The sequence below is a fragment of the Diuraphis noxia genome, unplaced genomic scaffold, assembly GCF_037042655.1.
Source record: "Diuraphis noxia isolate RWA-SAM2 unplaced genomic scaffold, SU_Dnox_SAM2 contig0003, whole genome shotgun sequence".
NCBI classification, from domain to species: domain Eukaryota; kingdom Metazoa; phylum Arthropoda; class Insecta; order Hemiptera; family Aphididae; genus Diuraphis; species Diuraphis noxia.
The window spans coordinates 41,553,397-41,568,934 of record NW_028301713.1 but is presented as its reverse complement, the minus strand read 5'-3'; the positions used below and the strand labels follow the sequence as shown (position 1 = coordinate 41,568,934).

Here is a 15,538-nt window from a genome sequence, read left to right as displayed (position 1 = left end):
ACTATACACTTATATATTTTTATAATATTTTAAGTGAATTACAAATTATTATTATATTAATTTTACATATGTCTTATTTTAAAAATTTGTTTCTATTATGGCCTTTTAAATTTTGAATTTTGTGCAAGCGCCAAGCGATAGTCGTTCGTTTAAACAAAAATTAAAAAATGATTACCTCGTCTGAACTAGGCAGTGTTCATGGATTCATATAAAATCATAAGTGATAAGTATATAATTTGTGCTGTTTGTGATCTTTAATTGTATCTATACTATATCGTAGCGTCGTGTGTCAACTGATACCATGTAAAATATGGTCACAATGCTCGAATTGTAAAAATAAAAGAAGTTAGACTTTTGGATTTGAAAAAAATTAACGTCTTTTGAAACGATTGTCTTAAACTCAACCTAATTTGTGAAGTCCCGCACAGGCTACAACCCTCAATGGTCAATTTCCAAAGAAATAATTACAGTGCATTTACTACTTTATTAGTATGACATATTATATAGTAGCAACGACTACTTATGAGCTATATAAAAAAAAGTGCAATATTGTTTAATCCATGTATGCAATAAATACTTACTACAAATAAATACTAAGTATTCTAAAATTTATTATTTCAAAACAAGGTACATACATTTATTAATTTGCTAAATTTATTCAAGTTAATGTCTAATATCAGATTCAAGCTACGTACCTATTTGTAACTTTTAGGTGTGTGGTATCAGTGTCTTAACAATGTAATATTAGTGTTCAGATTACTCTAAGTAGGTACCTAGTTGAATCAATCTATCACTTTAATATTTTATCTGAACTATTTAGTTGTCTGTTAAAATTATTTCTCTACTTCATTTATTAGTTTATTACATTATTAATATGACATAGTAGCGACGGAAATTAACGAGCAATAAAAAAAAACTGCTTTTATTATAAATAATTGTAATAATTAAATGTAGGTATATAATTTGTATTTGTTTAAAATTTGTATTCAAATTATATGGAATATCTAGATAGGTATCACTGTATCAGTAAGGTATCATAATTATAACAAGTTATAAAATTCAATATAATTTTGCTAAATAAAGATTACAAAAATATTTGATAAAAGATATTTATTGGTAGAGACACTCTAAAAATATTTTAAAAATGCGAGAGAATCTTTATGGCTCCAATTCGAGCACTGAATGTGGTCGTACTTGATTATAAACTATCTAATGATTAAGTGCATTTATGTATATGCGACGTGTCACGTGTCTACCTATTTCTCTTGATATCTAAAAGACTAAAAAACATGTACTGATGTACTAAAATATTCCTAACAAGTATTAAAATTAAATTAAACTTAATAGTTTGTATAGATGTATTTTAAAACATTAAATTTTACGTGAATCATATATATTCTTATATTAATTTAGTTTTTATTAATATAAGATTCAGTGCCTCAGTGGTTTTTGTCAAATTATTTTACAAGGTTAAATTATTTATATGAATCGTACGTTTACTGTAAATATTGGGTATACATTTTTTAAAGTCATATCTTAATATTGCTCTTATTCAAATCATTTGATGTTCATAATACATCATAACATATCAAATTACTTAAAATTACTTGTAAGTGAAGAATTTAATTTTAATAAGCCATATTATTGTATTTATTTGAATAAAAACAAATTATTGTGTTGGTATATTGACAATATTATTTAATATACCTATATGTTTGTTATAAATTGACTGTAAAGTACAGTCAAATATCGCCAATTAATTAATACCAATATTGATAAATAATATGTATATTTATAATTTGGTCCCATTATTTTGCATTAAGAATTTTATATTATTAATTGATCAAAAAACTAGTTGTATAGGATTTATTGTGATTAGAATATCAAATAAGTTTTATTATTATAATAAGTTATGCACACTGATGTCTAAATAAGTGTAAGTATATTATATTATCGTATATTTTACTTTGTTCGATAATATAAATGTTTCTAGACTTCTAGTAACTTTAAGAATAAAAAATTTAATACACTGATTTTGCATTTAGCATGATAAACATTATTTACCATATAAACGTCAATATATTATGTGATTAATACAATGCACAATATTGTTAAATCCATTTATGTAACTACCTTAGTTCCAAATACTCTTAATTTTATTAATTCAAAACAATTTTATTTATTTAAGTGATATTAATGTCTAATATCAGATTCAAGCTATGTATCTACTATCTATAACTTTAGGTGTATGGTATAAAATGTTTTAGCAATACCTATAATTATATTAGTGTTAATATTATTACTTTACGCACCTAGTTAATCAACGTATTATTTTATCTAAGCTGTTTAGCTGGCAGATTAAATCAGTTATTTATTTCATGTTTGAGATGGTTAAAAACCATATAATATATTATAAAAACAATAAACATATTATGAATATATGCCTAAATGGCTATATCGGTTTCTTAAGTGTAGCATGTCCTTAAAACTAACGCGTAGAATAAATGTATTAATATTGTATTACACAAGCGTTTTTTTTTCAGAAATGTATGAAAGTTTTGATTATTGAAATAGGATGATAAATTATGTCCATGCATTTTTTGTGGTACGTTAAGTGTTAAAAATTAAGGTATAAAAAAATATCAGAATTTTATTGATTTGTTAACCAGTAAAATTATACGCACATTTAGATACAAAATTAATCATATTATATAGTTTATATATTGATAGAAATTGATTATGTCTGTTCTGAATTACCTACTGGGTATTCGGAACTATAAGCAAAAAATTTTATGGGAATATCTGTGTAGCACAATAATGCACTAACTAATGGAATTCACTGGAGTATATGCGTAATTGGTTATAAAATATTTACTTATGTGACAAAATAACGGTTTGCAAGCTTTCCAGGAATGATAAAACTTCGTATTCCATTGCACTGATTATTAGAATAGCTTAAACTCATTAACTTAGAAACATTTATAAATATATAGTAAAAAAATAATTGCACATTGGAAAACGAATTTGGATATGCTTAAATAAGTTAATCACCCTGTCCCAAATTTACCTCACATTAAAATCGTAATGTGTAGGTGTGCCCAATCGGCAATCATAAATATCAATGCTTATCATATAATTTCACCATTCACATAACGGGGCTAGATAAATTGAGTCCGAGATAAGTTTGGTACGTTTTGAAAGCGGTAAATTGAATCCCGGGAAAAACTGGTAGTAGGTAAGTTGAGTCCCGGGAAAAAATTGGTAGTAAGTAAATATTTTGACTTATGTTAAGCTATTTATATAAGGATATAATATTTAAATTTACATTGATTAAAAATATTAAAAATATAGGTAATTTAAAAAATAATTGTCATTATTATTATACACTTATTATACACTCCATTTATTTAAGATACTGTAATATACGTATGACGTATATATAGTATATACGTACGAACAAGCCCCTACTTATCAGTATCTTAATTGCGTTTAATCAAAGGCTCAATGTCACAAAGTTATCGAATTTTATTGACTGTGAGTGTTTTGGTATTGTAAAGAGTGTATCGTTATTATATCGTTGAGGAAAATAATAATTATATAATTAATAAAAATGCAATAAAAATGCATGTTGCTGTTTTCAAAATCATATACATGCAGTCAATGAATGTCCACAAATCACAAATAAAAATTTTATAGTGCATATTTTTAAATTCTAAATGCATATAAATCATTTTTCCCTGGGACTCAAATTATCTATTAGGTACCTATTTTTCCCCGGGACTCAATTTACCGAGTTAGGGTTATTTGGGGCTCAATTTACCAACCCCGCACATAACCAGTTTCTTCTTCTTATTATAATTTTATAATTTTATTAAATTTATGTAAAATGATAATACCATTTAGGTATATCTATATATATCATGTTTACTGGAGTTCTAATTATCTTTAACATATTATTAAATACTTATGCATCTACGTGAAGTTCAACAATATTACCTGAATATATATATATATATTTTAAACAAATACAATTGTCAGTTTATTAATTTGACAAGTATTTAAATTAAAAAAGGATTGTTGGTGTAAAAAAACTAATTTTATTAACGTGAATTTAATACAAGTCACGAAGAGCAAAGAATTTTAACACATGATTTAAATAAGGATGATACCGTGGATAACAGTCATGAATATAACTACTATTATACTTATAATTGTATTAACCCATTGGTATAAGGTATTTGGTAAAATAGTTCCTTACCTACATATCGATTTATTTCTATTGAAAATAATTATATTTTTCTGAAAGTTTTGATTTTGATAGTTTTTAACCCTCAAATAACTATGTTAAGCCTTTTTGATTAAATAGTGTAAAGTGAAATTATGTTGGCTTAATAAAACTGTTCAAATTTTTAAAAATCTACCTCTATGGTAGATGGTAAAATAAAAAAGTGCGTTCAAACTTAACAAAAACAATAGGTAATAATAAAAATTATTGGTTTTTGATTAGCTTTGCAGGAATATGCTTAATGATCACGCATATTTATTTTTTATGTATAATATGCACTCAAACAAATAATATTTGAACTTAAATAATTTTATATTGAGTGCACCTAATCTTTCTATTCAATAAACATATCAATGTAAGATAAATATCATAGTTTACTATTGACATATCGAATTATATACCATCATGTGGTGGTGTAGTGCTCGTTAATACGCGTTAGTGGCCACACGCATGGGATTTACATTGTATTATTATACATGAAAAACGCGTACAAATTAGCACTTAAAACATTTACGAGCATAACGACCACATTTTACTAAAATACATGTTTGTAATTTTTCCTTAAAACAAAGTGTGAGATCAGATTATTCACCATTATGTTTATACATAACATATTAATAATATATAGACTAGCATTTTAATCACAGCGTTTATCATTTAAAATCTTCAAACTCATCGTGTGCTCGTTGGCAACCTTGACAAGAACATTATCACTTATTGTTATCATCTCCTGTATGTTTCACGTCTAACATAATGCTGCTCTTAGACGTTGTCCGGGGAAGTTTGTACCAACTTGGTGGCATGTACTTCAGACTCTCCTGCCTGGTGGGTGGGAACTTTGTCTCCAGCGCTTTGGTCTCTTCGGTTTTGTGACTGGAAGTTGATCCTTGCCGTTTCATCTTCTTATCGTCTGAGTCAACCACGACGATAACTTCTTCCACGCACTCATCTTCTGAGCTAGAGAAGTTCTTGAGACCAACGCCACTCTTGTTTGAAAATGACTGGCCTCCCCAGTTCTTTTTCATCCCATAATCTCGCTCCAATTTCCTTGTCTTTTTTTTAGACATTAGCTTCGTCAATTCGTTTTTGAACCTCGGATGCGTGATGGCATATATCCAAGGATCCATGCAGCTGGCAGCCTTGCAGAACAACGCAGGGATCATCGAGCTCAGTGGGGTGATGTACTCTTTCCGATCGAATACACCCAGCAGAGCCACCATGGCGTATGGCGTCCACGACACGAACCATAGCATGATAACCCCAACCACCACATACCCCAGCCTTATTTCCGTCTTTCTTTTCTCTTCTTCCTGCCCGAACCGGCTTGCGGTCATTTCGCTTGTAACCCAAACTGCCCTCAGTATCTTAATGTAACAATACGATATCGTGGTGAACGGTATACACCATGCAGCGGTAAAGAATACCAAGATGAACCCTTTCTCTTGTTTGTCATCCGTCAGGTAATCAAAGCTACAACTAGTTAGGTATCCCTCCGGTACGTATCGATTGTACCCCAGGTCCATTACCGGTATGATAGAGAACAAAAATCCGTACATCCATATTAGGCCTATCCACACTCTGGCTCGCTGTTTGGTAGTTTTCACGGCCGCATTCAGAGGGTGTACTATCACATAATACCGGTCCAACGATATGGCGGCTAACGTCATGATGGAGACAGTTCCCGTCAAGCCTCCAAAAAATCCATAGATTTGACAGCCTATACGAAGAAAAAATCCGAAACAAATGTTAGATATCAAAATTAATAATGACATCATCACATATTGTTATAAATACCTTATACAATATGTTTTAATTGTTGTCTATTCTTACCCAATTTTCCTAGCGTAGGACCTTGGTAATAACTGTTGTAGATGAAAACCGGCGTTTTCGCTAGCATAATGAAATCGCTGACGGCCAAATTCATTATCAATACGTTGGCGGGCGTTTGCAATGACTTACATCTGAAAAAACATCAGTTGGATCAAATGATAATAGGATAAATATTTTTTTGTTCACACGTTCAATGATAGTATTTATTATGTAGGTAATAATAGGCAATAATGGATACAGTGTAAGATAGAAATATTGTAGTTTAAATTATAACTAACTTGATGTACATGAAAATCACAAGCGAGTTCCCGAAACAACCGAGTACCATGATGACCGTGTACAGTAATCCGAGAATGTAGTGTGACGTGGCGTTAGGTGGCATGAATTTGAACCAATGACTGTTGATTAACTTCATGTAATCATCCGTGTAGAACCCGTGTTCTTTCCACGTGTTGACTGGATATTTGGTCTTGAAGTCCGACATAACTACGATCTCCTCTGTGTGATTCGAAGTGTTGACATTGGGTGTTTTGTGCACGGCGTCGCTTAGCCTTTTGTCCGGCTTAGGCCCAATCGTGCCGTCACGGTGCTTCGAATTATTTTTTTGTATGTGTTTACCAGGTTTCATGCCACTGGGCGGTGACTTAGAAGTAGCACCAACGGATTTTGGGGGTTTCGGTTTAGTAGTTGTTAGATTTGTGGTGGAATGATTTGTCTTTTTAATGTTTTCGATGGTTGAGGTTGTCGTCGTGATCAAGTTTTTTTTCAAAACAGTCGCCAAACGTTTCGAAACATTTTTTGATTCTGTTGAATCGCGACATGTTAAATCACTACTACGATCCGATTCGAAGCTGCAATCGCGTGTTAGATTCAAAACTTGGTTTTGTTTCCACACCACAGATGGAACCTCAGTATTGACACTTGAAGCTAATTTGACGGTTGTCAGGAAACTAGTTTCAGTTTTAACAGTACTTGTACAAAAGGTAAACGTATTGAAGACAAAAAAACTTATGCATATGAAAATGCGTAGAAATAATTTCATGATTCGAACTTGTAATCTTGTAACTTCACATTGATAGTAAGCTTACTGAAAAAAAAAAATGAATAAATCAGTAGTGAATATTGAAAATTTAAAAAAATAAAAATAAGAAACACACAATAAAATATACATTAATTACATTTTTAAAAAAATAATGGATTTGATACCTAATCGATATTTTTGTATATTTATACCTCAAATAGTTATAATTATTTACACAAAATTTCCGATTTGGCATTTGAATAACAATAACATAAATGCCTAAACAATATGTAGATCAGAACCAATGCTAACGACGGAGACGGAGGCGTAGAAAAAGTAAAAATACAGTCTTATAACAATGTTATTATAATACACAATTCCGTGTTCCGAGTTAGATTACAAATTAGTACCTACTAGAAAAAAAAAAAATAAAAATGAATTCGTTCTCTTTGTACACGGTTTACTTAAAATGATAAATCCTAAGATTGGGATCCTTACAATAAAATTGTATTTAGTGTTGCATTGTATGGTTGACAAACTAAGCACAAACAACTCTAATCTGTGTTCATATTGCATCTGGAGAAGACACACCGATATTCGTTTTTTAGCTCTAGGTTGTGTAAAATGTGGTGAATAACACGTGAATCTGATATGAATCTAAGTTTTAACTATAACATGTAAATGAGCACCTTATGTCGGAAAATAGTAGAAATGTAAGCTGTGAGTATTTCACAAAAATATTTTTACACGATATAAACCTACTAAAGTCGTACATTAGAATGCGATAAATACGTAAAATATTATAATATTGCAATTATATCATTCGTAAAAGTTATTGAAACTAATTACAATAGAAATTACAAAATAGCTTATTTTATATAGATGCGTCAGACACAGGCGCAATACAAACAAAATTCTAAAACAAATATTCAATTTGCATGGAATCAATCATTCCCTTCAACTTTCATTAATATTGTAGGAATAGGATCTCTTAAGTTTGAATGATTTATTTAAAACAAAACTGAAAATTGAATTATAATAACGAAAAAATGAAATTTTATAGCTAAAATTATTGAAGAAAGAAATCGTAAATATTAAAAAGTATGTTGTGGGTTTATCGAGTGTTTTACGGTATGGTTGTGGTTTAAGGAATTTAGGAATCAATAATTGTATTGATTTTAGAATTAAGTTTTTTTCAAAGAATATTTTTATTATTATTGTATTACATTTTTTCTGCTTATTCGAGTTAAAGTGATTTAATAGTTTTTGACAGTCCAGAGTATTGATTAAAAATTGATTATACATAAGCATAAGTTGTTATTTTTGATTTTCAATACTTTGTTAGAGTAAGGAAAAGCTGATGACATCGAAAGTTAATACAACCATGAACGTTGTGAGATTAGATATTGTATATGATGGGACAATACCATTCGTTACTGTTCAGTATTTTTATAGTAAATTTTCATTAATTATGATTTACGTTCCATAAAGTAAACTTTGAAATATTATATTTACAGTGAAGCTACACCAATAATCGGACTTTACGGGATATACAAGCAAAAAGATTAATTACTTGCACGTACTGTTCAGAGTTTTTTTTTAAATATTTTAAAAGTTTTATTTCAAAAAGTCAACTTATTATTTTTATATTGGTCAACGTTTTACTATCATGGTTAGGTTATATATATCCAATTATTAGATACAAAATAATATGATGCAACTTTTCTCATATAAATAAAGGTATAGTATTATAAACTTGTAACTTAAATGTTTGATAACCTATAAGTGTGATAGATAACTAAAATTAATTATTTTCCACTGTTTAACAAAAAGTCTAAATTTGCATGTTATATCAGAATCCTTCAATGGTGATTTATATAAATTAATTCCGGTGGAAAAATAATAGTTGCTATCACAGTATTTGCGGTAAGCAATTTCAAATCTACTGGTAATAAAAAATAAAAAATACACATCTGATGGTAAATAAGTACATTTTTCTCACTTTGTAAGCATCATTTTTTCCGATAGATAATATGTATAAATATATACGTATTTTTTGTTTTTATATTTTATACATAATTAATTGAAATTCTTTTAATTTTTGTCGAGCTTGGATGGTGTACAGTGCACACGCATCTATCGATTTGCCGCATACATACGCAATGTTATCGACGATATTCATTCTATAATGTTCGAGTTCACTTGATACTTGTATTTCGTTAATGTTTCATATTAATAAGTGAATATGTGCATTGTGCATATCACATATAATGTGCTGTACATTTTGTCGATTATGAATAGACGACATGGTATAAAAGAACAATTTGACAATATTTTTAAAATTAGTATAGTTAATTTTGTTTTGGGCTATGTGTATGACGTATGTATGGAAAGTTGTTTGACGTTCTCGAAGTATTTAATATTATACGTTGTCCCGTGGTCGTTGTCTCGTTGGGTTAGGGAGTCATTTACATTGTTGATTTGTTAACAATTCTAGATCTATAACCATTTAATATTCGTCCTCAGATTATTTTTTACCAATTAAGGTATCCCAGCCAAATGTGTTTTTCATCCCTTTCATCTTAACACAGCTCCGAATAAATTAATATACAATTATATATTAATATAGTACATGAAATAAGTTATTTATTTATTATTTTTGAAAATATTGCTTTTCAAGCACAATGTTCATTTCATATCTACATCAAGGAATTAAAAAATGTAACTTTTATTTTGCAATTTTTTGAATTTTTAAGAATTTTTAACTTAATGGAACATTTTTTGACATTTTTAATAAATCTGTATGCTTTTAAGTCATTTTTATAATACAAGGATGAATACAATTTGATACAAATTTCGTTAAAACTCATTTTATAAAAATGAAATAAAATATTATTTTTGTTGTTTTTTGGTAATTCTATTTTTATTATTTATTATCTTTTTACCGATCAGATAAAAAATATTAAACAGTATCATATTCATCCAATGCTATAATGAAACACAAGGTGAAAGTATAGCGAATGTATTTATTTGAACTGTATATTCTTTTATTGGAAATAACTGCCAGGATAAAAAGAAGATAAAAGAAAACTAATAATTAAATGATACGAATAATTAATATGAATAAGAATTTATTAAAACAGCTTTTTTCAATTTTAAAAATAATTTTAAGAGCCCTTTTTTAGGGGATTAAAAAAAATTTTTTTTGCAAAAAAGTGCATAAAATTATATTATTTTTAGTAATTTCTTTTTTTTAGAGCATCTATATCCGTTCTTTAATTATCTTATGCTACTTACCGCAATACTGAACATTTATGAAAAAATATCAACCACCGTGGTTTTGATTTAGAATCACACGTTGATCAAAATGGTTTTTTATGATCAACAATTCAAAAATAAATGATCTATCAGGAATTTTCCTTACTTATAAATTCCATTATAATATAAGCATAATACCTATCGGCTATCACTTAGATATTATGGGTAGGTAACATAATAGTATGATATTGTTACGGACTACCTTTATTAACATGTTTTCGATTGGTCAAAAAGATTGAAAATTGAATACAAGGTTCTTCATAAATGTATTGTTATTACAGAAATTAAAGAATAATAAAGATACTTGCAAATGTTAAGATTACTTAAATATCATCTTTAGTCAAAATTGGTGTCTGGGTAAAATAGTTTCCACCTAACTTGGTTAGGTTAAACTTACTATTAAAAATAAAGTCAATTAGGTGAGTTGGCCTTTTTAATCCAGACGCAACTTACCTCTAAAATAAATTCTGGGACGCAAGTATTATGCACCACTCCAATGATTTAGTAAACCATGTTAAGTATTGATAACCATACGCGTATCTGAATTTGAATACCTAAATATTATATATTTATATATTTATTATTTATACATTATCAGCATTTAAAAAAAAAAAAAAAAACACTTCGCAAGTATTTGATGATTTTGTAATTCAGGTCACACGTTTTTCAAATCGAAATACTCAAATACCAAGTGTGTATTTCTTGTTATTATCATGATTGCAAAATATTTGTCGCCATTTCCGTTTCGTGTATAGAACCTTCTATTTAAATACGAAAATATATACAGTCGGAAATTTCAAGATCTGAGATTTCAAGAGGAAAATGGTGGTTATTTTACTCTAATGACCCAACCATATTATTGCAAGTGCCTATTTTTAAGTAGGTTAGGTTCACTTCAGCAAATAATGAATATGTAAATTATGAGTACAATAATATTTTTTTTTAATTAAATTTTTCAATATCATACAGTAGCATATATTATATTAAAGGGATTGCTTAAAAAAAATTGCGAATAGCGCTTTAATGATGTGAATATAAATTAAATATATTTTTAAATTACTGGTACTGGTACCTTTAAGGATAATTAATATAACATTGATTTTATTGTTGTATAAATTATAAGGGATACCAATGACTAATCAGTGGACAGTAATAAACACTGACTATAGAGCACAGATAAAACTGATTAGACTAAGAGAAAATATATTAGGTATACAATTTTTATATAATATTGAATTTTACGTTTTATTATTCCGATGGGAATTATTTTGAAGACATGTAATCCCATGTGTGATTTTATATCATTGGTAGCTTATATTTATTCATAATAATCATTTTATAAACAAGTATTCGTGTTAAAAAAAATGAATTATACATTTATAAATAATATTTTTGTATTTTACTTGAAGTGAGTGCGATCAACAATATAATATATCTTAGACTGCTATTATTGTAGATTTATGTTACGGTATATTAGAATATGATGGTTGATATGCCAGTGGATTCATTTTGTAGCACCATAAATTGAATTGGAAAAACTAGAACATATTTTTATTTTATATCATTTTGATCGAGAAAGATGCCTTTATATTACGACGGAGATTGATTTTTTTTAGATGTATGGATTTTTTTACATTAATAACTACAATAGTCACGTACATATTATAACTAATACCATTATACCTATTATTTACTGGTATAGAACTTTTTAGTTGATATTATATTTTAAATAAAGCTTACCAATATTAACGACGTCAATGAAAGATAATATAATATAGGTAGCCATTTAATGCAATTATTTCCATTGATTTGACACAGTGAGGAAGAATCTAGGACAAAATATCCAAGGACAAAATATCCAAATTTATCCGTTTTTACGCAAATTAATAGATTACACATTACTTTCTAATAAAATTAACTCAAATATCAAATTATTTAATCGTAAAAATATACCTAATATATAATAATTATATAAATATAATTAAATATATATATATAATTTTTAATTTTTTAGAAAATAGTGTAGGTAGTCATTTTTTTAGCGAATTATTTCTGTATTCATAAAAACAAATTGTTTTACATTTTATTTTATATTATTTGACTATTTGACTAATGTTTGTGCAGTATATTTTGTGATATTATTATACTACTATCGTAATTTATATATTTAGGAGTTAATTTTATTAGAAAGTTAAGTGTAATATACTAATTTACGTAAAATTTGGACATTTTGTCCGTGGATATTTTATCCGTTGGATATTTTGTCCTTGGATATTTTGATCGATTACCGTGAGGGATGCTATATGCCTATATGAACGCGCTGTAGTCGATATTGTAGAATAATTAATTTTAAACTTTTATTATTTACCTACAAAGATTCTCGAAAAATAAAAACTAATTTTAGCTATTAATGGAAACGTTACTTAACTGTTTAAAACATTTTCATGGAATCGTTTTAAATCATAAATGGCTCCCCACAAAACGCATAAATTATGTAGAAGCGCATAATGTATTATTATAACGATTTATAATATATAAATATCAGTAAAAATATATTTTGTATGTCAATTTTAGTCATTTTAATTCGCAACCTACGTTGAATGAAATATAACAATATTTGAAGTTAGTTTTTATATTTTTCCATTTCCCATTTAGTCTTTTAAATTAAATTAAATATTTACTTTTAATATTGAATTAATTATTTAGTAGATTAATAAATACCAAGTTACCTATCAAGATATAATACTACTCATAATGTAATATGCATTTTTTAAATAATATAAAATATATTATAAGAAAAATAAAACATGATTGTATAAAATGTAGTGAAAATGTGATTTGTTAAGAATTTAAAATTTAATATGTATGTCAAGAATAATGTATTCTTAAAATTGTATATTTTCGAAATCTCATCAGCCTGAAGTAGATATATTGTAATACCAATTCATTCAATTAAATATGTGTGTACAGTGGCGTATTTTGTATGTTTTTTTTTTGGGGGGGGGGGGGGTGTCCAGATAATATCGGTATATACCTACTTATTTGTTAATTGGTTGCAATATTTCTCTGTTTTACATTTACTACCACCAAGTTCATAATATACTCATCAAATATTGTAATGAAACATTTTTTATTTATTTAATTAAAAGTAGTAATTTTTATGTAATTTAAATCATACATGTATAAAATACTGTAAACATAGTTTTAAAATTTAAAAATAAAAATAAAAGCAAATAATAATAATTTTTAAAATAGAAAATAGAAAATAATAAATACACTTAAAATTATTATACAAAGTAATTTAAATAATAAATTCAAGACGCCTTTTTTTTAAGCTCAATTCCTTCAAAACATCATCAGTAGTAATTTGTTCATGTCTGTGAATCGATAACATAGCCAAACCATTTAATCTCTTCTATAATAAGTAACACAGACACATGAAGGCACGGAGCCGCAAGATAAAAATATAAATTGCATGTATACTGATAGAATATAGTATATAATATAATATATAATATAATATATATAATATAATATTAATATATATAGAATATATATTAATATACTAATATTATATAATAATATATATTATACTAATATAATATATACTTATAGGATAATAATAACATAATATTATTTAAACATATTAATATGCATTAGTACCTATATAGTTATCATCATCGGTCACAATAATTTAATAATTATTACTATATATTTTGTTTGTTACATTCGATACCAGTGGTGCTATAAGAATAACAGTTTTATAAATAATTAAAAATATAATAGGATAATAGGTACATTATTTAAAACTAAATTTATTTTCTTTCCTAATTAGTTTAGGACTTTATATAATATTAAAATAGTTCAAAACGAACCACATATTTTTGTTTGTCAAATTCCCTTTAAAATTTATCAAAATTAAAGATTAATTTTTTTTTTTTGGTATGGGGGGTGTCCAGACACCGTGGACACCCCCCCCCCCCCACCAAAATACGCCACTGTGTGTGTAGGCACCTATCTAGTATCTACCATGGTTAGTGCTGTAATGGAAATTCATTTTAAATATTTTGCGTTGGTGGGCTACACTGGCTATAGCTTAAAATATTCGTAGGGATGTAGATTTTATTATTCTTATTTAGTTGCACAAAAATGATGATGTTGTAGTGTTACCACTGTATGTATCCAATATTATGTTTTACCATTTACGCGTAAGTATATCACCTTAGCATTAATTTGCATTTATTTCGGTGACATACAACCACCAGAAACATATACATAACATAATATCATATGAATAGTAAATACTCGTCGTCATATAGTAATAATATATAACAAGGAAAACACAATACAACACAAAGACGTATTATAAATGTATGTGAATATGAGTATACACAATAATCACAAATAGTGGGAACCCATATAATACGTATGACTGTATTTTTCATATATATATATATTATGCAGCAATGAAGGATATAATATATGCGGTTTAATATGCTCGAAACGTGCCGTGTGTTATTATGTAAAATAAAATCTCTTTCGTAGGGAAGACGGGAAGTGCATATTGTTAAGCATTTCTAGGGTTCAACGATAGCATTAGAGAAATACATCACACTCACTTAAAAAACTCCATCAAAGAGAACTTAGTAAAACAAGAATTTAAAAAAATATACATATTCAGGTATACTTAGTTGATAGTTGATATTATAAATAGATAAAATATTTTTAGATATTTTTGTGATAAAACAGAAACGGCGCTACTTTTCATGGAACCCTCGAAAAATAATTTTAAACTCATACCTACATCCCAATACGGTCTAAATTTCTAATACTATATGAGTGGGCCAATAGAATTTTGGCGTTGAACCAAATGTAAAATATACCTACCAATTGATTACAGTATGATTGAGAACGGAATTTTTGTATTTCGATCGAAGATATTCTGTTTGTTGTAATTTTTTTTTTGCCAACGTTGCCAAATTTAATATATTTAATATTTATTATCGAACAATTGATCACAACGGCTTAATTGTTCAGAAAATAGAAAATTAACTTTAAAATTCATGTGAAAAGTTGATAACATA

At 27.4% G+C, this 15,538-nt stretch overlaps 1 protein-coding gene across 1 annotated transcript in view; it reads right to left on the bottom strand.

Annotated features, from left to right (window-relative positions):
* Positions 1–534: 534 nt before the first annotated feature.
* LOC107170321 (uncharacterized) overlaps positions 535–15,538 on the bottom strand; it is a 54,449-nt gene continuing 39,445 nt past the window's right edge. The window contains exons 2-4 of the mRNA XM_015520412.2: positions 6,394–7,202; positions 6,116–6,246; positions 535–6,002 (exon numbers count right to left, since the gene is read on the bottom strand). Coding sequence (XP_015375898.2) covers positions 4,996–6,002; positions 6,116–6,246; positions 6,394–7,157 — 1,902 coding nt within the window. The 5' untranslated portion in view covers positions 7,158–7,202 and the 3' untranslated portion in view covers positions 535–4,995. The remainder of the gene's footprint in view (positions 6,003–6,115; positions 6,247–6,393; positions 7,203–15,538) is intronic.